The 24,295-nt window shown below is 37.8% G+C and overlaps 1 protein-coding gene across 4 annotated transcripts in view; it reads left to right on the forward strand.

The window, feature by feature from the left end:
- The window catches only part of NTRK2 (neurotrophic receptor tyrosine kinase 2), a 414,935-nt gene that overhangs the window by 37,912 nt on the left and 352,728 nt on the right, over positions 1–24,295 (forward strand). For all 4 annotated transcript variants that reach the window (XM_020966953.2, XM_020966954.2, XM_020966955.2 and 1 more), the window contains exons 2-4: positions 12,271–12,345; positions 12,449–12,520; positions 19,534–19,602. In XM_020966953.2, coding sequence (XP_020822612.1) covers positions 12,271–12,345; positions 12,449–12,520; positions 19,534–19,602 — 216 coding nt within the window. The remainder of the gene's footprint in view (positions 1–12,270; positions 12,346–12,448; positions 12,521–19,533; positions 19,603–24,295) is intronic.

Here is a 24,295-nt window from a genome sequence, read left to right on the forward strand (position 1 = left end):
TCCCATTATTGTGGGGTTTGGAACTCCCTTGTGTGAGAACTACAGCCTTTCTGCCTCTAGGTACAGAGTGCTATCAGCTTCAGGAGAGGCAGGATGGTTCAGAAGAAAGAATACTGGATTTGGAGTTAGATGACCTGGGCTCATATTCCAGCTTTGCCAATTACTACTTGTGTGACTCAGGGCAAATCACTTTCTGTGACTCAGTCTCCTCATCTGTAAAATGAAGAAATTGGACTAGATGACTACTTCCTTCCAATTCTACAAAATATGATGATCTTATCTTCAGGAAGCCTTTCCTAATCCCTCTTAATCCTCGTGCTTTCCCTATGTTGATTATTTCTGATTTCTCTTGTATGTAGTTGGGTTGTATGTAGTTGTTTGCATATTGTCTCTCCCATTACATTGTGAATTTTTTGAGCGCGGGATCATCTTTTACTCTTCTTTATGCTTCCAGCACAGTGCCTGGAACGTAAAGGGTTTAATACTAGTGAATATTTAATACATAGTAGTGCTTAATAAATGTTTATTTACTGATTGGCTGATCCAGTGGATCATCTCTAGTCTACCCTAGCAAGCTCCTGGCTTATTTGTGAGTGCTCATATTGACTTTCCTTGCAGGATCCCTTTTGCAGAGCCCCAAGCCTTTTTTTTTTTGTGAAGTTCTGAACTGGATAAAGGAACCTAATATAGTTTCTCTTTAAATTGCGTGATCATTATTTGATCTAGTGCTCTTTTTCATATCTTTTTCTAAAGTACGTGTGTCAGAGCTGTTCTCCTTTGACACCATTCATGCAACCATCTTTACTGGAACTCTACATGATTTTTTTAAAGGCCACCTACATCATGGCTAATCTTTTGGAAGGGGGCCCTGAGCAGCTCTCTCCCCACTTCCCCACTACATAGCCATTTGCCATCCACTCAGAATCATCTTTGTTAACTCAGCCTGAGGATAGATTTGGGAAGGCTACACTGATCATGTAATGAAAGGAAATCTAGTCTATAATATTGTCTGTGTCTGGTGTTGCTGATTGCATGAAGATATCTATTTCTGCAGAGAATAAGTGGTGATGGGGGGTACTTTGTTCTAGAATCCCTCTTTTGTTAGGAGAGTGATTTAAATGAAAAGATAAATTAAGAGGAGTAAGTCACTTTAATCACTTTATTTTTTAAAAAGTGTTCTTTATTTTAACATCCTTTTTATAAATTCCAGAGTCTTTCCCTCCTTCCAACCCCTCCCCCACCCACTGCAAAGGCGAACAAGATGATATCAATAATACATGTGAAATCATGCAAAATGTATTTCCATATTAGTCATATCACAGAACAAAGCAAAAAAAAATAAAGCAAGAAAGTTATACTTCAGTTTGTACTCAGAGTTCATCAGTTCTCTGTCTGGAGGTGGATAGCATTTTCTCATCATGAGTCCTTTGGAATTGTCTCAGATCATTGTATTGATCAGAATAGCCAAGTTGTTAGTAGTTGACCATCATTATATCATTGCTGTTACTGTGCACAATGATCTCCTGGTTCTTCTCACTTCTCATTTCTACATTATTCCATATAGCTATTGCCATGTTTTTTCTGGAACACCCACCCATAACCACCATCATTTTTTATAGCACAGTAGTTCTCCATCATAATCATATGGCACAACTTGTACAGCCATTCCCCAACTAATGAACATCCCCTCAATTTCCAATTCTTTGCCACTGCAAAAAGTGCTACTATAAGTATTTTATAGATATGAGTCCTTTTCCTTTTTCTTTGATTTCTTTGGTATGCAGACTTAGTAGTGGTATTTCTGGATCAATCATGGTTTTATAGCCTTTTGGGCATTGTTCCAGATTGTTTTCTGGAATGGCTGGACTAGCTTATAATATCACCAACAGTTCATTACTGTACCTGTTTTCCCTCATCTTCACCAGCATTTGTCATTTCTGATAGATGTGAGGTGGTAGCTCAGAGCTGTTTTAATTTATCTTTCTCTAATCAATAGTGATTTAGAACATTTTTATAATACTATAGATAACTTTTATTTTTGTCTTCAGAAAACATCCTGTTCATATCACTTGACCATTTACCAGTTGGAGAATGGCTCTTATTTTTATAAATTTGATTCAGTTCTCAATATATTTGAAAACATGAGGCTTTTATCAGAGAAACTTGCTGTAAAATTTTTTGATACTGTTTCATTGTCCATGGTACCTTTTAGTGTAATGTAGTTTCCCTGATTATCTCTCTTAATTATGTCTTTTTTGCTTTTGTTTTATCTGAAGTTATGATTGTTACCCCTACCTTTTTTACTTCAACTGAAGCATAATAGATTTTTCTCCAGCCATTTATTTTTAACTCTGTGTGTGTCTTTATGTTTCAAGTATGTCTCTTGTATACAACATATTGTTAGAATCTGGTTTTTAATCCTTCTACTATCTGCTTCCATTTTATGAGTTAGCTCATCACATTCACAGTTATGATTAATTGTGTATTTGCCTCTATCCTATTTCTTCTGTTTATCCTTTTCTCTTTCTTTTTATCATGTCTTTCCTCTGTTTTGCTTCTGACTACTGCCTCCCTTAATCCATCCTCCTTTTTATTTGTCCCCCCATATTTCTTATCCCATTCTCCTCCTATTTCCTTATTGAGGAAGGTGAATTTCTATTCCAAACTGAGTATGTGTTTGTGTGAATGTGTCTGCATATTATATATATGTATGTGTATATATGTATATGAGTATATATTTTTCCATCTTGACCAAATTTTGATGACAGTAAGATTTAAGCACTGCCCTCCCCCATTTTCCCCTTTACTATAAAAGCTCTTCCTTGCATACTTCTTTTATGTGAGACAATTGTCCAGATTCTACCTTTCCCTTCCCCCTTCTCCCAGTGCATCCCTCTTTCTCCCCCTTACATTTAAAAAAAAAAAAAGATCTTCCTGCCATAATTGACAAACACCCATGTAGTCCATGTAGACTCCTTGTAACTTTCCAGATAAAGTTCTTAGGAGTAACATAAATTAACTTCCCATATAGGAATGTAAACAGTTTGCTGTATTGAGTCCCTTATGATTACTATTTTATATTTACCTTTTTATGCCCCTTTTGAGTCTTCTGTTTGAATGTCAGATTTTCTCTTCAGCTCTGGTCTTTTCATTATGAATGTTTAGAAATCCTCTATTTAATTAAATATCCATTCTTTCTCCTGAATGATTACACTCAGCTTTGCTGAGTTGTTTTGGTTGTAACTTTCGCTCCTTTGTCTTCTGGAATATCACATTACAAGCTCTCCACTCCTTTAATGTTAAAACTCTAAATTTTGTGTGATTCTGACTGTAGCTCCACAATATTTGAATTGTTTCTTTTTGGCTGTTTGCAACATTTCTTCTTGACCTGAGAGCTCTGGAACTTGGCTGTAATACTCCTGGCAGTTTTCATTTTGGGATCTCTTTCAGGGAGAATTTGGTTGATACTTTCAATTTCTATTTTACCCTCTGGATCTAAAGATTTTTGGGGCAGTTTTCCTTGAGAATTTCTTGAAAAATGATGTCTATGCTTTTTTTTTTCATGGCTTTCAGGTAGTCCAGTCATTCTTAAATTATTTCTCCTTGATCTATTTTCCAGGTCAGTTGTTTTTCTGATAAGATATTCTACATTTTCTTCATTTTTTTTTCATTCTTTCAATTTTATTTTATTGTTTCTTGATGTCTCATGGAGTTATTAGCTTCCACTTGCCCAATCCTAATTTGTAATTAGTTATTTTCTTCAATGACCTTTTGTGCCTCTTTTTCCATTTGCCCTATTCTGCTTTTAAGTGAATTGTTGTGCCTCTTTTACCATTAGGCCAATTCTGTTTTTTAAAGTGTTATTTTCTTCAGTAGTTTTTGTTTCTTTTTTTAAACCAAGCTGTTAATTCTTTTTTTCATAATTTTCTCAGATTACTCATTTCTTTTCCCATTTTTTCCACTACCACTCCATATCTTTTCCTTTAAGTCTTCCAAGAATTCTTGTTAATATTGGGTCCAATTAGTATTTTTCTTTGAGGCTTTGCTTGTAGCTGTTTTCATATGATTGTCCTCTTCTAAGTTTATTTCTTGGTCTTCCCTGCCATGGTGGTAGTTTTTTTATGGTCAAGTTCTTTTTGTGTTGTTTGCTCACTTTCCCACTTATGTCTTGACTTTGAACTTTATGTTAAAGTTGGGCTCTGCTCACCTGGAGGTGGGGAGGCATTGTCCCAATATTCAGGCTGTTTTGTGTTGCTGTTTTCAGAGCTAGTTCTGGGAGTCTGCAAGTTTCCAGTGCTTCCAAGGTTGTGTTATTCTGCGAGAGGTGTGGTCACCACTTTCCTGATCTGTGTTCTGGTATTTACCCAGGAAGGGCCCCTACTCCCCTGCAGCCATAATTACTAGTGCTCCTCTTGGTCTTGGAACTACGACCAGTTCCCCTACTGCCCTGCAGCCTTAGGTACTAGTCCTCCCCTTGACCCTGGAACTGTGACCAGGACCTTTGCTCCATAATGCCCAATCGACAAGTGCTCCTCTCTGCCGTGACCCAGAATTATTTCTAGGCAATAGAGTTACCAGTAAGTGCCAGCTATACCCAGTGCCAGCAAAGGGTCCCCTTTAATCTCTTTCTGACCAGTTGTCTGACCCCCTTACTGTCACCAGGGTGAGAGCTTCCAAAGCTGCTGCTGCTGTCTCAGCTGCCTTCAAGGTCTATGGCTGATACTCTTGCTGCTCTCCTGGTCTACACCTACTCCAGTGTTACAGTAATCTCCTATTGACCTCTTAAATTGTCTTAGGATGGGTAAATGTCTCCATCTGACCTTTTGTTGTGTCTGCTGCTCCAAAATTTGATTTGAGGTCTTATTTTAAAGTTGTGGGAGGGGAATGTTAGGAGAGTTCAGCTGGGTCCCAGCCTGTACTCTGCCATATTGGTTCTGTCCTACTTTAATCACTTTAGAAGCAATGTGTTAGAGAGCAAAGAACACTGGTCTTGTACTCAAAGACATGAGTTTCGGTCCTGCCTCTGCTCCTTGTTAGCCATGTAACCCTAGGCAAATCCCTTCACTTATCTAAGTCTGTTTCCATATCTGTAAAATAGGTAGAAAAAATACCTGTACCACTTCCTATTCAGAATTATTATGAAGTTTAAATAAAATTATATATGTAGAATACTTTGTAATCATAAAATACTGTATAAATGCTAGCTATAATTAATTTTGGTGGTCTATATTGACCATATTCAAGCAATAAAAATTTTGACTGCACTTGTGTGATATATAACAATTTGGCAACATCATTAGAATTTGTTGTTCAAAACTGGAGTGATCCTGTTTCTAGCCTCAAGGATGTCTCAGCATCCCTCTTTAATACCATTCCTAGAGGTCTGGAATCCTATACTGCCTATTCCTCTTGGTGATATTATTTTCATGCATTATGAGACCACAGTGTTTAAGTGGATATATTTGTGGTTATTTATTTCTTCCTGCATCACTTTCCTCTGTTTATTGTTTTTTTTTTCCCCAACGAAGTGCCAAAATGCTCTTACCATACACCCTTGGAGCTGTTCCTGCCCAACATTATTTACTCTTGTCATAAAATCAGAGGATTGGATGGGAAGGAGTCACAGATGCCATAATTGTTCCACAAGTGGCCAGTGACTGCAGTGTCCCACAATTGTTTTGTTCAACCTAAATGGAAGATATTACTCTCTCTCCAACTTCTTTCCTGCACTGAGAATCTAAATCTAGCTTGGCAGTGTGGGAAAATTTCAAGCTTATATAGTAAGCTTTTATGAACAAAGAAATGGAGGGAAATTGGATCAGGGCTGATTGTTCTGGAGTCAAGAGTGTTAGCACAGCAGGAAAGGTAATTCAGTGCAGCAATGGAGGTAAAGCCATATTTGTATCAGTAGAGAACCTGGTGGTCTTGCCCACTGTGGGCCACCTGCACTTAGCTTATTTGTGTAGGAGAAAGAAGAGGAACATTGCTGGTGGAACTGTTACATACAATCCCCTTCTGGCATTCTTTTAAGGGGGGAGCTGTCCCCAGTGGCACTGATTGAGCACATGACTTCCTGAAGTTATAAGTTCATCAAATTGGCTTTCCTACTTAAATGGAACCCCAGCAAGGGTGGAAATTCTGGGGCATTCATTTGGTAATAATAGCCTTACTAATTCTCTTCATTGGTGCTGTCATTTCATTGCTCTGCTATGGTAACATGAGGCAGGGCAGTCCAGTGTTTCCCAAGCTGTTTCCCCATCAAAAAATAGAAAGGAGTATCATGTAGGGGAGGAACAGGCAGAATAATAGGCTTTACTAGTTTGCCTTTGCAAACATACTAGTTAAGGAGATTGCAACCAATATGTATTTTTAAAAATTAATTTATTTTAAACTTAAATACTAAAACTTAAATTAAAAATAATAAAAAAAACTATTGCCATGTGCATAGCAGAATATAAGAGAGATTAAAAAATACAGCAATAAAGTTCCCTTTTAAGAAAGCTAAATAAGGGACAGCTAGGTGGCGCAGTGGATAGAGCGCCGGCCCTGAAGTCAGGAGGACCTGAGTTCAAATCTGACCTCAGACAAAACACTTGACACTTACTAGCTGTGAGACTCTGGGCAAGTCACTTAACCCCAATTGCCTTAAAAAAAAAGCCTATGTAATAAATACTACACCTTGTGTTCAGAACTGTCCATCTTTTCTTTGGTTCTTTGCTATGTACTTTTTACTTTGTTTTTTTCCCCCCTTCCTCTCCCCTCTTCTACAAGAAGGCTACAATTAAGTGTGTATATGTGTGTGTATGTGTGTATGTGTATCATAACTGGATTCTCTCCTGGGGACCTCTTATAGAGTATATCTATTCTTTGGATTTCTCTTGGGAACATCAGAATTTAGTTCCCATCTAGGTTGCCACATCAAGTAAAAAGGATCTTTATTTCCCAAACACTGAGAAGAAATCCAATTCCATCGAATATGGAATAGGCTTTATTTAACTTGGGGGCAGCTAGGTGGCACAGTGGATGAAGTATCAGGCTTGGAGTCAGAAGAACTCAACTTCATGAGTTTGAATCTGGCCTCAGATACCTACTAGCTGTGTGACCTGGGCAAATCACCTAACCCTGTATGCCTTAGTTTCCTCATCTGTAAAATGAGCTAAAGAAAGAAATGGCAAACTACTCCAGTATCTTTGCCAAGAAAACCCCAAATGAGGTCATGAAGAGTTGGACACAAATTATTTAACTTAACCAAAAAAAAAATCACATGCATGAGTCATACCTGAGCCTGTAAGCATCAAAGGTAACTTCTATTTCTCTAGTGGGAGTTGGAGGAATCACCACGTTTCCCAGAGAGTAATGTAGTCCTCTAGGCTTCTATAGAAATACTTTGGATTCTCCTCTCCCTCTAAAGGAGAAAGAAGATAGGTTTACTAGAGAGTCAAGCAGACCATTTTCCAGTGAGTGCTGAAGCTTCAGGACTTTTTAATAGTTTTCCAGACTTATGGTACCACCCTGGATGAGCCACCCCCTATAAAGCAAGAGGATAAACTTGGGGTTAAGAGAGTTGACCTCTGCTTTCCTGTACTTTAGTAGCAACTTCTTCCTTTTTCAAAATAATAAACAGGTCTTAAGAGAGAGCCTAGCTTAGTTACAATCCCAATTTAGAAAGAAGGTAAACACTTTCATTTAACAAATAAACTAAATAAAATTAATGTGCTATTCCTTAATATACAAAGATTATCCTGTTGATCTACAGTAAGTAGAGAATGAATGTGCACAAAACCACATAATCTCAGAGCTGAAAAAGGACCTCAGAGGCCATATACTTCCAGACAAGTGCTTATTCATCTTTTTGCTTAAAGACCTCCCATGAGGAGGAATCCACTTCCTCTTGAGGCAATCCATTCTACTGTTGGATTGCCCTAATTGTTAGAAAATTCTTCTATACCCAAGCCTAAATGGGCTTCTTTGCTGTTTTTGCTCAGTCCTCCGACTTCTGCCCTCTGGGACAGTTTGTATCAATTCAACACATAGTCATCTTTCATTGAATATAAAGGAATACTACTGTGCTGAAGAAAGGATGCAGGAGATGGTTTCATTAAAATTTGGGCAGACTTTTGTGAATTGATGAAGAGTGAAGTGAGCAAAGACAGAGGACAGTTTATACCATAACAACATTGTAAAAATGACCAACTTTGAAAGACTAATCTCTCTTATTTCTAATGGCATACATTTTTTAATTGATTAGCGAGGGTTGAAAGGCAGAATAGAGAAAGTAGGCAACTCCTGAAGGTGTAAGGTGTGTGGTGGGGTGCAACGAGGAGTACTTTTTAACTTTACTGTTCATAAATGTGCATGTTTTATTTGCCAGATAATTTTGTTTTCCATGACTTTTAGGTATTATTTTGTGATAGGTCAAGCTATATTTAGGTTGAAGAGTATTGAAGAGTATAGGAATATTTTTGAATCTTACTTAAGGTGGACAAATGCTTTATCTTGACTCAACTGGCCATGAAGAAAGTTTGAGAACTTAAAGAAAGTTTCACAAAAGAAAGAAATAGGCCAGAAATAGTTAAAGTGATAGATTTTTTTTTGGGTACATTGTAACTCACATAAGGGTAGGCCCAAGACCTAACTTGATACACGTAGGGTACAGGTGTTGGGAGGTAGGGCTAAGGTTAAGGATAATTAAGGATATCACCAGTGATGTCAGTGGAATTTAAGGCTTAAGTAAAAGGACAAAAAGGAGGAAGGAATGTAAACAAACAAAAAAAATGTTTCACAAAATTAATAGACCAATGGATCCAGTTTTTATTAGTCAGTCAATGAATATTTATCAAGCACCTATTATGTGCCAAGCATTGTGCTAAGTACTGAGGATACAAAGAAAGGTAGAAGATAGTCCCTCTTCTTGAGGAGCTTGTAGTCTAATGGGGGAGGCAACATGCAAACATCTATGTACAAACAAGCTAAATACAGGATAAATTTGAGATCAACATCAGAGCGAGTTATTGATGTGTTTTTGAAAGAAAGAAATATCTTATGTAAATGACATGCTAGAAGTTAAGATGTCTCCATAGTTTAACCATAGGTTCCCAAAGTGCATGATACTGTCCCCCGGGGGGTGCTGGAACAATCCAGAGGGGTGATAGTAGCCACAGGTACAATTGGGCAGCATTGAATAAAAATAAGGGGGCAGTGGAAGCATAAAGAAGAGAAGAAAATTTCAAAAAACAGTTGGCACATGTTTCATGTGTTGTGTAATGGAGTTAAAGTAGTAGCGATTGCATTATTTTCCAAATAAACACACAAAACACAAGTTATAACCAATCAGTAGTCAAGTCCACCAAGAGGTCTTAACAAGCTAGTGTTGGCAGGCAAGTGTGTAGTGCATTGTTGGGAAGTCCAGCATTCATTGGCAGGAATAAGTGCCTGTAATGACTTGTTTACAATATGATACTATATGGTTACATGACTCAATATTGAGTCATCAAAATTTCAATGCAGGAAACACCCCACAAATTTGCAATAAATTATTAAATTTAAGATGCATAATTTAAAAATATCTTTTATGTATTTTTTGAAATGATTGCAAATTGCAAAAAAAACATTAAAAGATTGAAGAAAGTAGATTTCCAGGAGGGTGCTGGGTTTTTTTTTTTGTTTGTTTGTTTCTTTTTAAAGGAGGTAGTAGGCCAAATAAGTTTGGGAACCTCTGTTTTAAGCAGTAATTCATCCTGTGGACCCAGTAGGGCTTTCTCAGGACTACACTTCAAAAAAACTAACTAAAAGATTTAACTAATAGAAGACCTCAGGTTGGATCTCCTGCTTAGGAACATATTCTGTAGCTGTTGTGCCAGATTGCCTATGCACCATACAGGTACAATCTGAAAATTATCTTACCCATTTCTCTTATAGGTCAAGTAAAATGTTGGCTTACTAATGGGCATTCTATGTTTTCTATAGGCTGGGATATTTCTCAACTAATTGTTAGGACCTCTCTGAGGACCATAGCTAGGTGGGGCGGGACTTATAATATCTGATGTTTCAGATCTTATTGTCAAAACTTAATCCTTCTAGTTAACCAATGACTTTCATCACCATTAAAAAGTCCCAAGAGGTATAAAATTCAAGACGTCATTAGTTATTTGTGTATTCCTTAGTGGAAATTAAGAGTATGAGAGCAGATTTTGATATGGAGTGAAAGAGCAAATGCCTGAACTTACTTGGAGGAAAGAGAAAAGATTTCCAGAGATGAAAGAGACAGTGAGAAAATGAACCATTTTCTTTCCTAGCAGGATTTCTACAAGTGATATTTATTAGGTATCTATTCAAAGCCTTGTACCAGATGCTATGGGATCACCAAGAGGGATAAAATACGGTCTCTTACAATCTTGCTAGGTGATATGATACATGCAGAAACAATTATAACGCAAAACATTTGTGGGATGTGTTATATTAGTGCTACAGACCCTCAGAGGACAATATCTTGACAGATCTGTGCACGTATTGTATCCCTCAGTAGCCTCTTGAGAACAGGGACTGTTTCATTTAGATCTTTGTACCACTTAGCTCCTGACACATTTCTTTGTATACAATAGGAGCTCAATACATTTTTGCTGAATTTAAAGATCACTGTCGTCTTCAGTGGTCAGGGTAAGCTTCATGGAGAAACTCAGAGTATCATGGTATTTACAATTGGTAGAAACCTTAGAAAGAGAATCAAATCCAACTGCTTCATTTTATAGTTGAGGAAACTGAGACAGAGATTAAGAGATTTGTCTCACATCACATAGATCATTGTAAGCGTAAGAGACTGGCCTTTTGTCTTCTGATTCCAAATCTCTGGGCCATCATAGGTCATAGAACTAGAGTTGGAAGTCATCGATTCCAACCCCCTCATTTTGTAGTTGAGGAAATGGAAGCCCAGTGTAGGTAAAAGATTTAGTTAAAGTCAGATTAGGCAGTAAATGTCAGAGGTGGGATTGGACCTTCAGATCCCAGTTTCTAGCAGATTGCTTGAGCATGCTTTTCTACATGATTTAAAATTATTTTTCACATTAAAGTAATTTATCACTGGCTCTAAAACTTTTTAGAGTCAAATGTATATTTGGGTATCCTGATGCTGCTTTAAAAATATTTTATAGCATGCTAATAATAATTTATTGGGATAACAATAATGATTTATAAGAATGTGAATCACATTAAAAGAAATCAACATAAATTTTTCTTTCATACCTAAAAAAATTCTATGTATTCAGAAGTTAGAATTGCAGTTCAGCTTGATTTAACAAAGCATTTATTAAATACTTATTATATACTCAGCACTATGCTAGGCCCAATGAAAACAAAGGCAAAAATAATGACAATGAATTTACATTCTATTCAATAATGGAAAATAAATACATAAAATGAAATGAATAAATAAATGAAAATGATACATTCATTTGGTTATACTAATATGAGGTGATAGGAAATAGGGAAGGGAATAAGCATTAATGTAGACCTACTGTGTGCCTGGTATTGTGCTAAAAGCTCTTTTACAAGTACTATCTCATTTTAAGTGTTCTTTTAGCTGCTGTGATGAGAATGAATGGGTAACCCTGGCACCTTTGAGACATGACTAGTGGTTATATATATAGTGTGTGTGCCTGCATGTGTGCGTATGTGTATGTCTGTATATATGCAATATATGTATTTGTATACACGCACATACACATGTATATATGTACTATATATACCTAATACACACGTTTACATATATAATGTACACATACATTTATATACATATGTATTCAGTTTCTTATGGCTTCTTGGTACCTTAAAAAGTAATGTAAGCTGTCCTTGTTAAGCCTGAGGAGTAAGCTCAGAAATTCGAAAGAACAACTTCCTGGCAATTGTGCCTCCTTGGAATTTTCTATGTCATTGTCCAGATTCTGATTATTCAATCATTCTCATTATTTCCTTCTAATTTGTTAAAAACATTCACCAAACGTAAAGTTCCTCCTTTGGGCAAGTGTGATGCACTTGGGTGACAGTGGTGCAGAGATAAAGATAAATCAGAGCTCCTGCCCTCAGGGAATTTATAATCTAGCAACATGGTGGTAGTGTTGGGGCAGAAGGCCTGCTTGGTCTGAAATACTTGAGTGAAAAGCTTGCTTCTTTCTCTTATTAATTTCTTTTGTGTTGCAGCTAAAGAAATTTGGATAAGCCATTTGAAATGACAAAAAGACTACTAATTTATAAATTTATCTCTGCTTTTTGTTATAGTTATATTGCCAAACAGCCGAGATTAGAGTCCATCACTGAAGATGACCTGGAAGGATACGTGGGACTGAAAAATCTGTGAGTACTCAAATTGCCACATTCTGTCCCAGATCTTTTATTTTTGTTTTTGTTGTAATTTATGCTAATCGGATACTAATACTTGGGCAATTTGTTTCTGTAGAACGGTAGTGGAATCTGGACTGAGAATGGTGGCTTATCAAGCCTTTCTGAAAAACCCCAATCTGCAACACATGTGAGTCAAAGCTAATTCTGTTACTTTCTGGTATATGACCGATACAACTCTTCTCTAGCCTCTGTTTTCCTCCCTTTTCTCCCAATCAAGACCTTAAAACAATTTTTTTTTTGGAAAAGATTAGCATAACTGTGATAATGACCTACAAGCATCTGCTCTTATTTCGTTATATTTTGGGGAACATACTAGAAGGGTATTAGAAGCAGCCTATTTATTTTCCTCCTTAAACTTCTGGGTCATTTCCATGTTTTATTGAGCTGAAGCCAACTGGCAGAGTCTCATGTGAAAACTATTTCCCAAAGAGACTCCTTGATTTTTTTCTCCAGAATCTTTATATGTTCCTTGGAAGAAAAACCTTTTGCATTGGGGAAGAAATGGACTTGGAGCATTTCCTAACACTAACAGTCATTTCTCTGCAGTGGGCTTTTCACAACTACCTTTATTTTCCTAGAACCACCTGTAGTGCATTGATAAAAGAGGAGGGGAGAATCAATCAGCAGGCAAGGAGAAGGCTTAGAGGCTCATTAATAAGATGGAGTGCTTTGGCCAAGTCAAGTTGATGTGTAGCTGACTGTAGTGAAATAGAAATATAGAAAATGGAAGCTATTAACAGGGTGTTTGCTGCCTGTTCCTGTGAGATGATAGCCTAGAGTCAGTAAGTTATGGCTTTCCTCAAGAAGTTTCTTCTTTAATGCAGAGATTCTCCCCCTGTGACCAGATTGGAAAGGTCTTTTCCCTTTAGAAAACGTCTGATTACCACATCCTGGGTCTTCACAGTGGCAGCAAGCAGATATTTATATAGGGTTGCTTCTAATCATACTTCTTGACTCCCTCATTCCCAGTTTTCCCTGTTGTGACTTTGTCAAATTATTTTTGGAAGGTGAATGAATATAGGCTAAATTAGGTTTATGCCATGCAAATAAACTAACGTACCAACCTCTTACCTTAATTTTTATTTTGTGTTCAGACTTGAGATTTTATTGTTGTAGGGTAGTGATGTCAAAACCCAAATAGAAATGGGGTCCACTAAATAATACATAAAGATCCCTGAGGGTTGCACATTGACTAAAAAAACCACATAGTAATGTTATCTATGTTTTATTGTATTTTCATTTATTTTGTTAAATATTTCCCAATTATATTTTAATCTGGTTTGGGCCGTGGAATATTTTTGGGGCTGAATATTTGACAGCTTTGGTGTAGGGAACCACCAAGCAAGGAAACTCCTATTACCAAAAAGAGCAGTGAATGTTTTATGATTTATAGTTTCAGAGAGTTTCCTGGGGCCCTGAGAGATTAGGTCACTTGCTCAGGGTCACATAGCTAAGATTTGTCAGAGGAGGATCTCGAACCCAGGTCTTCCCGATTCTGGTCCAGCTTTAAATTTTACTTCTAGGAAGTGATGCTTAGTATGGCATTATTAAAGGAGGGTTAAAATCGGAGTCACTCGCAGAGTGATCTCTTGTAGAGTCTGTTGACCAGACGTTTGAGTATTGTGCAGCAACCCTGATTTTTATAAAGCAAAATATCACCGCTTCATTCAGGTTTTGTAGGAGTCAGAGAAAATGATACTTCTTTGAAAATGAAGTTTATAGCATTAATGCATAAAATAGAAAGTAAACAGTACGATAAGACCAAGGAACTTTATTAACACATTTCCTCTGAATACTTTTTGGCAGCTGCTCGGCCATCAGTTTGCCTGTACACATCTGATGCCTGCGTAGGCCTTGATGACATAAACAACAGATTAGCTGGATAGAAGGAAAAGTCAGAATGCTCTAATACAATCACTTAAGTGTAATTAATGGCCTCAATAGTTGGGTTCTGGCATTTTCATTACAACTGACCTTAGACCCAAATTACTCAACAGTGCCATTTAACTAGCTGTTTTGCCACACACAACACTTTTTTCTAGAGTAGTGATTCATAAGCTGAAATCTATAGCTAACAGTAGTGGGCTTATTCATTCTGCTGACCAGTCAATCCACTTAGTATCACAGGAACCGCAAGGGACCTTGGAGGTTATTGTGCTTAACTGCCTCATTTGACACATGGGGACATGAAGCCTACAGAAGTTACATGACTTGCTCTGGGACACATTAGGTATAGGAGACAGGAGTCAAACTCAGGTCTTCCTGACTCTATGCCTATCTCTCTGTGGTTTCCTTTGTTTAAATATTATTTATTAATTACTAATTAAATATTTAAATTAAATATTTAAATATTAAATATTATGGTTTTTAGTCCCACACTGCATCAGGGTTAAGTGACTTGCCCAGGGTTACACAGCTAGTAATGTATTTTTTTTTCTTAGCCATATATAGCAGAATGATTAGAGCAATAAAATATATTAAGTGGTTGTCTTTACATGACTGAAATGAACCTAAAGATCTACTTACAGCCCTTCAAAGAGTTTGAAATTTAAAGTAGGAAATTTAGATAAGACAGACAAGTGTCAAGTTTCCTAAAGTGCCGATATGTGGAAGACTGAATATTTTAAAAATTATCATGATTACTACTGTTCTTCTTAAAGATTTGATCTTCCTATCTCAGGTAGACTGTAAGAGCTTCAGTCACTCATAGACTAGATGCTAATATTGATTGGTGTGGAAACTTTAACCTGATCTGTTTTTCTAAGCTGGACCAATTTGCTTCTTTCTCCTCAGGCAATCTGGTGGCCCTTTGTTCCTAGAGGATCACTAGTGGTTTAATGATGGTACCTCATCAGCTTTACTCCCACTGCACCTCAGAATTCACTTAGTCAAACTACCAATTAGCCTTAGCCTTTCCCAGTAACAGGGATTACCGGCATACACCAACATGCCCAGTTAGGAGGTTAAATATACCACAAATTCACAGAATAAACTATAGATATTCCACTGAAAATAGTAATTATTTTCAATTATACAAGGAAGCAAGCAGCAAGATTGTAAAAACAAGAAAAAAATGGTAGAGAGCAACATATATGTATGTGATGCAAAATGCTTTTCATAAAAATGAAGCCTACAAGTTCGGGAGAAGAGGAAGATCCATTTTAATCATGAGTGCACAGATCTCAGTAGCAACTTTTGACTTAGATGGGAGCGTAAAGATGAATACGTTGGCCTCTTCAGAATAGTAGGGACCACTGAGGGCAGGGACCATTTCTCTCTTTGTCTGTACATCTCCATTGTTTAGTGTCATTGTTTGTCCTTCATTCTTGAAGAGGACCAATGACATCAGAAAGGTGATGTCTTGACTTGCAAGTGAATTGGATTTAAGTGAGGCAGAGCTGCGCAAAGTCATTAACTTCACTCTCTCTTACAGGGTCATCGAAGTCCAGTGGGGAGCTATAGGTCGGGATGACTGGGAATGGCCCCAGATGCAGTGGGAGACATTGGCCTTTTTAAGCTAAGGTCTTTCCCAGGTCTCAATTTGTCTGAGGTTCCAATGTTTAATACAGTGATATGAACATAGTAGGAGCCTAATAAATGATTGTTCAATTGAATTGGAGTCCTCATGCTACAAGTTGTGCTACCACCACTGTATAGCTTTGTAAGGTGGTGTAAGGTTGGCACAGAGAGGGACAAATACACGATTAAGAAACTTGTACCGAAAAATGTTAGTGGAATGATCTCTTCTATTTAATAGTACTAGTCAGAGGATTTCATTACTAACTTGAAAATTAACCAATCAGTAAGCATTTATTAAGCACTTACTACATGCCAGGCACTGTGCTAATGGCTGGGGTTACAAAAAGAACTGGAAAAAAAACCAGGCTTGCTCTCAAGGAGCTTACCATCTAATGGGAGATAAAACAGGCAAACAAAATATATACAAAGTGAATTATATAAAGGTTAAATAGGAAGTTATTAACAGAGAGAAGGCACTAGAATTAAGAGGGGTTGGGAAAGGCTCCCTGGAAAAGATGAGATTTTAGCTGGGACTTAAAGGAAATCAGGGAAGCCAGAAGATGGAGTTGGGAAGGGAGAACATTCTAGGCATGGGGACAGCCAGAGAAAATGCCCAGAGCTACAAACATGCACTTAAGACATTTCATTCCAAATTATATCTTGAAAGAATACAAATTGGATTCTTTCCTCTTCCCCTCTCCCTCCTTTTCTGCTCTCATGTTTGGCATATCACAGTAATTGGCCAGGGCATTTATAGTCATGCTTGCTTTCAGGATGGGAACACTACATATAGATAAGTTGATACATTCTTCTGGTCACTGAAATCCATGCCAGAACCCAAAAGCTCAGGATAACCTTAGGGGCTATGAATGAAGCTAGTGATCTTATTTTAGAGAGACCTTTCAGAAGGTGCTAATTAATTAGCTCCTTAGTATGGCTGTGTAACCAAACAGTAAAAGGTTTGTTGGTGTCTCTCTCTGTCTCTGTCTTTGTCTCTCCCTCTCCCTCTGTCCCTCCCTTTTCATCTCTTTCTTGCTGTCTCCCTGCCTCCTTTTCTCTTTTGCTTTTGGCTATAATAATAAGCATAGTTCATGTAAAGTCATATCGTACATTGGCCCATAATACTAATCTACACTGTGCTTTTGGCAGCTTTACAGAATATGCTGTTTCTATTGCCTAGTGGCTTCTCAGCAGATAGTGAGAAGTTTAGGGAAAAAAAAGAAAACAGCCTATCTCTCATTCTTTTACATTTTAACCATTCCCCCCCCCCTCGGGGAGGGTCTGTTTTTGGCAGAGGAAAAACAATTTTTGATGAGAATTAAAATGCCTCTGTCTTACAGATCAAGAAAAAGACAGACAGACTTTTCAAGTTCATTTGGTCAAAGAAAAGCTATTCTTAATTCACTTTTTAAAAAGAAAGAAAAGTTTTATGTGGGCCTTTTCTGCAATTAAAACTTTCATATAGGTGAATAGATTAAAAACAGTTTGGAGGGAGAAGATGGAAATTCATCAGAAAGGATATACATTAGTGTGCTTGGTGGTGGTTTGGATAGTATAATTATAGAATTAAGTGAAAAATGAACACAGCACCAAATTTTACTTGCGTAGCACCTGGACTTTTATTCATTCTTGTCTAATGAAATATTTAAGCTGCCATTTTCTTTATGCTTCACCTGCAGAAGCTGCCTGGATAGGTAATCCCTTACTATTCATAGACATAAGTAACCTATTAGCATCTATGCTTCATTACTTGGTAGGAAATTCATTATTTAGACCACCATCATCTAGAGAACAGTCTAATTTTATCCATAAAATTCTAAGCTAGGGTCAATGCCAATAATGGAATTTAGAGTGGTGAAACACCCAGAGTCAGGAAGTTACTTGTCCCTGGAAGCATTCAGGCAGAGGTTGGATACCTACTTGGGGGTAGATACTGTTCCTTGCAATAGGATGCATGGAGAAGTTGTACTGAGTTGAACAAGTCCTCTAAGGTCTTTTCCCAGTCTAAGGGTCTGACAAGGTATTCAGCATTTCCATAATTCACCAAGTTTTGAGCAGGAAACAGATACTAAGAAGCCAAGTGGTTTAATGTAGGGAGGTAATATGGATGGTTGGATAGGATGTCTGGCTATAGAGAGCTGGCCTCACAGGACCTGGCTTCAGGTCCTGACTCTGATCCATACTGGCTAGGTGACTCTGAGCAAGTCAGTACCCCAGACAACCTATTAAGATGAAAAGGTGTAAATATTTATAGTGTAAATATTTATCATGGGTGTGCTGGAGCCTGCTCAAATTGGTTCAGGAGTCAATTGTTAAGTTATCAGTGTGGGCATTTACACCTTGAAAATCAGCAAATGCTACAAAATAGGGAATGATTTATTGTCTTTCTGATTTCTGGACTTAAGAAAGTGATGGAGAGAGTGTTAATAATGCTTGTTAATTCAGAGAGCTGGTTGTTAAATATTTACCAGCATACCACTGGCATTCATCTACAGTGGTTGAAGGTGTATCTACACAAGAGAGTTCCTTGTTCTGATGGAGAACAGGTCTGATCCCCTCTCCCCGACAAAAAAATTGGGGCTGTGGACTATTTTAGTACAATGTGACTATTGATTTTTATAAATATCATTTGCTTATTTTTAGCTAAAACTCATATACATGCCCAGGGCCCTAAAATTTGGACATGTTTTATATAAATCAAAACTGAAAATTCACATAGTGGCTAGTGTTCAAAATTCGTCCCTCTGGGTCCCATACCCTAATCATAGGAAACAATATCTAATGGAATAAAAAGACTTTTGAAGGGAACGTCCCCATGACTTCAGTTACTTGGTATTTATTACAAAAAAACCTAATTTTTCATTTCATAATGGATGGATATTGTTAGGGTCCATTGTCAGAAGAGTTTAGGAACCTGTGGCCGAGGACTCATGGATTCATTAACTATTAGAGATGATCTAGGCTAGACCTTTTTAACTCTGTGTGTGTGTGTGTGTGTGTATGTGATGGACTCTTTTGGCATCAGTTTCTCATTTATAAAATGAGGGGATTCCATCAGACAACCTTCCAGATCTCAATCTAAGCTGCTATGATCCCCTTTTTTCCTTAGAGGCATGTGCCAAATTTAAATAGGAATTTGGAAAATTTTGGCTATAATAAATACTATGTAAATGTTAAGTATATGTGTTATGTACTATGTACATGTGTACTATGTAAGTGTTAAGTATAAATGATGTTCCTGATTGTTAATATACTTCAACTGAGTTAAGAAAGAACACTTTCTTTGGATTCTTCTCTTATTCCTTGAGGATTGTTGCAGATATTTATTAGAGCATCTAAATGATTTCTTTATCTACATAGGGGTAGAAAAGATTTTTGGTGTAAAAGAAAAGGTAAAAGAATGACAGCGAATGTTAACTTTTCCGAACTAGTGGGTTGGGATGAAAAGGGGGAAAGGACTTTATATATGCTCTTTGCAAATGAAATAAAGATTAGATTAGAGACCAAGAAGCCATTTCAAACAATTAAATAAAATATTCTGAGAAATCACGAGTTTGACACTTTAATCCTGAAATGCATTTATGTTTTAAATTCACATTAAAGTATTTTGATTTCTTTCAGCAATTTCACCAAGAACAAATTGACAAATTTGTCTAGGAAGCATTTCCGTCATCTCTTCTTGACTGAACTGTAAGTAATGACTTGTTTTTTGGAGAGGCTTTTTAAAAGGGAGGGCTGCTTACGTTTTTTTGGGATGGAGCAAGTGCCTTCATATAATTTTTGAATTGACAGGCAACTGAGAAACCATCATTTGACATTTGAGGGCACTGAGAGCTTGAGAAGCTAAGTGACTTCATATTGTCAAGGAAACCATAGAATAGGCCACTGAGCAATCTTCTTAGATTGTTGGAGGATCTCAGGCTGTTTAATACATGCTTCCTGCATGTAAGAAAACTTTGTTTCCCTACACTCATACACACACACACACACACACACACACACACACACACACACACACACACATACACCCATACACCCCTCCCCTCATTATTCCCAGAGGTTACTAGTGAAGGACCAGTTAATGGCAATTTCACCTATGTGGGTCTTCGTACAAATAGGTGTACACTTCAAGACTTGGCTGGGAAGCCCCACTCAGTATTGAGCATCTACAGTGGACCATGGAACAATGCTGATATCTTTTTCAGAGCTTGAAGCTCTGGGCATATTTGTCCAAAGAACTCTTACTCTGTAGTATCTGGGGATTCAGCTGGTTGTTCCTGGTGTTTTGTTGTTTTTTTGTGTGTCTTATTGTTGGATAGGAACAATTGCTGTGTCCTAGGGTAGGGATGTTATATGTTGTGGGTACTATGGAAGTTGAATCTCATCATAGGCTCTGTTGGTTTATATGTGCTTTCAAGGAGCAGAAACATTTGCGACCTATTTCCACAAATAAATGATGTCACCTATAAATTGAATGCCAGAGATAGAATTTTGCTTGGAGTCAAGTCTGTCTCCAGACTCATGTCTCAGATGTCAATGCTTTGAGATTCTAGCCTCATTATGAAGAGAGATTTGGGGTTGGGGAGGGGGAGGTACATAGATCCTTTTAAACTACTTGATGGACCCGTAATTCTATGATTTCATTGGTGCAGATATTCCCTTCCTTTCACCCCACCCTTCCAATAACACAGGTTGCAAGACCTCATCCAGTGCTGTTTTTTTCCCATATTAAGTGAATTAGAGACCTTTCTTTCTCTTTTAGTATTTTGGGGGATACATACTCATGTGACAATTGGGGTTGTAACCTCCTTCACATTCTTATTATATGAATGAGTGAAAAAGCATTTATTAAGTACTTACTAAGTGCTAGCCATTGGGCTGAGTGCTGGGTATGCAAAGATTATGAAACAGATGGTCCCTGCCCTCAAGCAGCAGGGGGAAGACAATGTATATAGGAAGAACCAAGGGAGGGAGTTTTGTTCTGGAGAAGCAGAAAGGGGATTGAGTCTCAGGTCCATTATGGAGGGTGCTGATCTATGTGGGAAGGAGAAGGACACCTGGGGCACATAGACAACCAGAGGTCCTTGATGACTTGCTGGATAGAAAAAAAAAAGGAAGCAAGAGCTGTTGCCGGGGTCAGCCAGTAGTTAGAGTGGGCTAAATGGACTAATTTGATCACACATAGTCACCAGACAACTTGAACAGCACCAGGGGTGGGAACTCCAAGATTCAATAGATTAACTTCCCTAGAAACTGGAGCATGGATTCAGGAAGACCTTGGCAATGGAAGTCTAAGTCTCAAGTCTGGTGTGAAGGGTTCTGGTCCAGCTGGGAAGGAGCAGGGTGGCGTAGCAGACAGATGGTCAGATGGCAGCTTGGTTGGATAGGCTGGGAAGATGAAGTATCTGCTGTCCAAAGCCAGCCAATAGATACAGTGGAGTAAGTGGGCTAGTTTGCTGGCAGGCAGTCATCAGTCAACTGATTCACCTTCTTTTCCTGTCCTACATATCCTCAATATTATTTTTATATCACTTCTCGTATGCAAGTTATTGATGATGACAAAACACAGTTTGCTTCTGCCCATAGTGTGTTTTTTCATTGCTCTTTGGGTCTTTTGTAATTGATGTTCTTCTGAGATCATGTGGTTCAAAAATAGTTCCTGTGTCAGTCTTTTCTTATCCTGAAAATTATTTGTTTCCTCTTTCCCTTTTGACATGTAAATACAAATGGAAGACTCCATAATGAGTTACCTATTCAAACAAACTTTTTTTTTTCCATATAGGAATTGGCAACTGTGTACTTAAAAGCATCTAATGTTTTGTGTAGGCCATAATTTGTGGTGAATCTGGTCAAGGGGAAAAAAAAGAAAAATCTATAATCTTTTGAGCTTTTTTAGAATACCTAATAATAATCTCAGCCTATTGATAATTCTATGCTAGGGTTGAAGGAGACTGGATTGTTTCCTTATTTTTTCTATTGAATACCTGAATGGCTTTTCTATGTAAAGTAAATCCTCTGTAAAATAGTAGTAAAAACATAGAAATGTAGTATTGACTCATGAGATTGAGTTTGAAGGACTCTCAATTCTTTGAAAGAGAGACAGGAAGCAGATAAAAGGTATCATCATTATGGCTCATGGTGTACCCCAAAGATCATAGGATCACAGATTTATTAATGAATTGGAAGGGACCTTAGAGGTCCTCTAGTCCAGCTTTATCATTTTACAGATTAGGAAACTGAGACCCAGAGGGGTGAACTGACTTGCCCAATGTCATACAGATGATAAGAAAAATGGCCTGCTTATTTCGCTTTCAAGCTTGTAAAACCTTTCAAATTCAGTCTCTCATTTGATCTTTATAACAAACCTATCAGATAGATGCTCCATTTTTACATTGAGGAAACAGGCTTGGAGGGCTGAAGTGCTTTGCCCAGGGTCACAGAGCTAGTAAGAGGCTAAGATAGGATTTGAACCCAGATCATCCTGACTCCACAGCCACTCCTGCCCTGCTGCCCCTCCCCATCTTGGTGTAGATATGCTTCTCTTGTGAAAGCTTTGAGGAGGGAGGGTAGGGGGCATCCGCCCAAGTCAAATAATTATGCCTTCTGTTTAGCTGTTTAAAACATTATGTGATAGGCTGTGTTGACTGTATAACCTTCAGGCCACAATGGTGTTTTATTTACTTCTTTTACATTGCTATTGGGGGAAAAGGGAAGTAGCCAAGGAAAAAAATAACAACACGAAACCACAAGAAAAATCTTTAACTGCTTATTTACAGTCCTCAGTGGTCTATTTAAAATGAATCCCATTTATGGTAATGTGACTTTAAATGAGGCCATTTTAAACAGTTATTTTGGAGCTGTCTGACATTAACCACAGGGCTACAGATTTGGGTGGAGAGTAGGGCTTGGCCTACAACTCTTCATTCACAACGGGTGGCTTTTAGATTGGGTAATAAGAAGCTCAGGGCTCCCTAGGGGCATCTTCAAAGTTTTGCTTTGTCCCCCCCCCCCCACCCCCCCCCCCCCCCCCCCCCCCCCCCCCCCCGCTTTCTAGAAAGTGTGGTCCTGGTGGTGATATTTCATTTGCATTTGCATTTGCTAAATCCCCTCCTTGTCTTGCTATGGTCCCAGATTCTTGGTAGGAAGACTAATTCAATTCTATTTAACTAATATTGATGGTATACCTTCTAGGGGCTGTGCATGTCACTTGGGCTCTGAGGATGCAAAGATTCAAATGAAACACCCCCTGATCTCAGGGGAGCTAACTTTCTTCTGGAGCCAATGTAGAAACCTCTCATAACTTCAACAAGTTTTTAATTGTCACCGACTTGGCAAAGTAATGCAAAAGGTTCTTTTGCATTATGATTATGATCAAATTTCTGGAGAAATAAAGGAAAAAATAGTGAACACAATTGAAGGGACTAAGATAAACCAGGATAAAAATGCCCTGAAGTGTGTACTGCATGGAGTAGGGGCAGAGATGTGTAGTGGAAAAAAATTTCCCCATTCCCCAAAATTACTGCCCTTGAAGCAGTAATTCCCCCAAAAAATTTTTCATGATAAAATTTGATCTTTAATTGTAAAAAACTATTTTCCATAACTATAGTCATCTCAACCTTCATAGACCACTTGGTTCAGGTCTATACAAGTTTGATATAAACTACATAGAGGTTATTTGTGCAACAGAACAGAACAAATTCAAGTACCATTTCCACCTTATCATCAGGGTTAATCCCATCCTTCTTTGGGCCCTTGGAATTATCACAGTTAAGTGTCAGTAGACTTTACAAACACTATCATTGGGGTAGTATTCATTCACTCATTCATTCATTCATTCATTCATTCATTCATTCATTCATTCATATTCACTGAGATTCCCCCACATTTTAACCAAGCCCCATACCTTTCATTTATCCCCCTTCAGTTTTTTTGGTTCTTAAGTGTCTCCCATGATTCTCTGTTCACTTTATCACCAATTGATCCCTTTTTATTCTTTTCATCTTTTCTTAAGTCATTGTCAATCCTTACTCCTTTCTTCTGAGAATATCCTCTGAGTTTTTATATATTGTTATCTGACTCCCCAGATACAATCATTTGTTTCTCTTCATTACTGGTAACACCTTTTATACCATTATGATTCTTTTGTCATAGAGGAAGGTAAATGGATAGAGTGCTGGGTCTGGAGTCAGCAAGACCTGAGTTCAAATCCAGCCTCAGATACTTACTAGCTGTGTGACCCTAGGCAAGTCACTTAACCTCCTTGCTCTACAATGGGGATAAAAATAACGCCTACTTTACAGGGTTGTGGTGAAGATCATATGAAGTAATTCCTTTCCTTTTTGTAAAAACAGATGCACCTTTAGAGGGGGTTCTCTGGAACTTG

Source organism: Phascolarctos cinereus, unplaced genomic scaffold (genome assembly GCF_003287225.1).
Source record: "Phascolarctos cinereus isolate Bilbo 61053 unplaced genomic scaffold, phaCin_HiC Scaffold_4;HRSCAF=312, whole genome shotgun sequence".
Classification (NCBI taxonomy): domain Eukaryota; kingdom Metazoa; phylum Chordata; class Mammalia; order Diprotodontia; family Phascolarctidae; genus Phascolarctos; species Phascolarctos cinereus.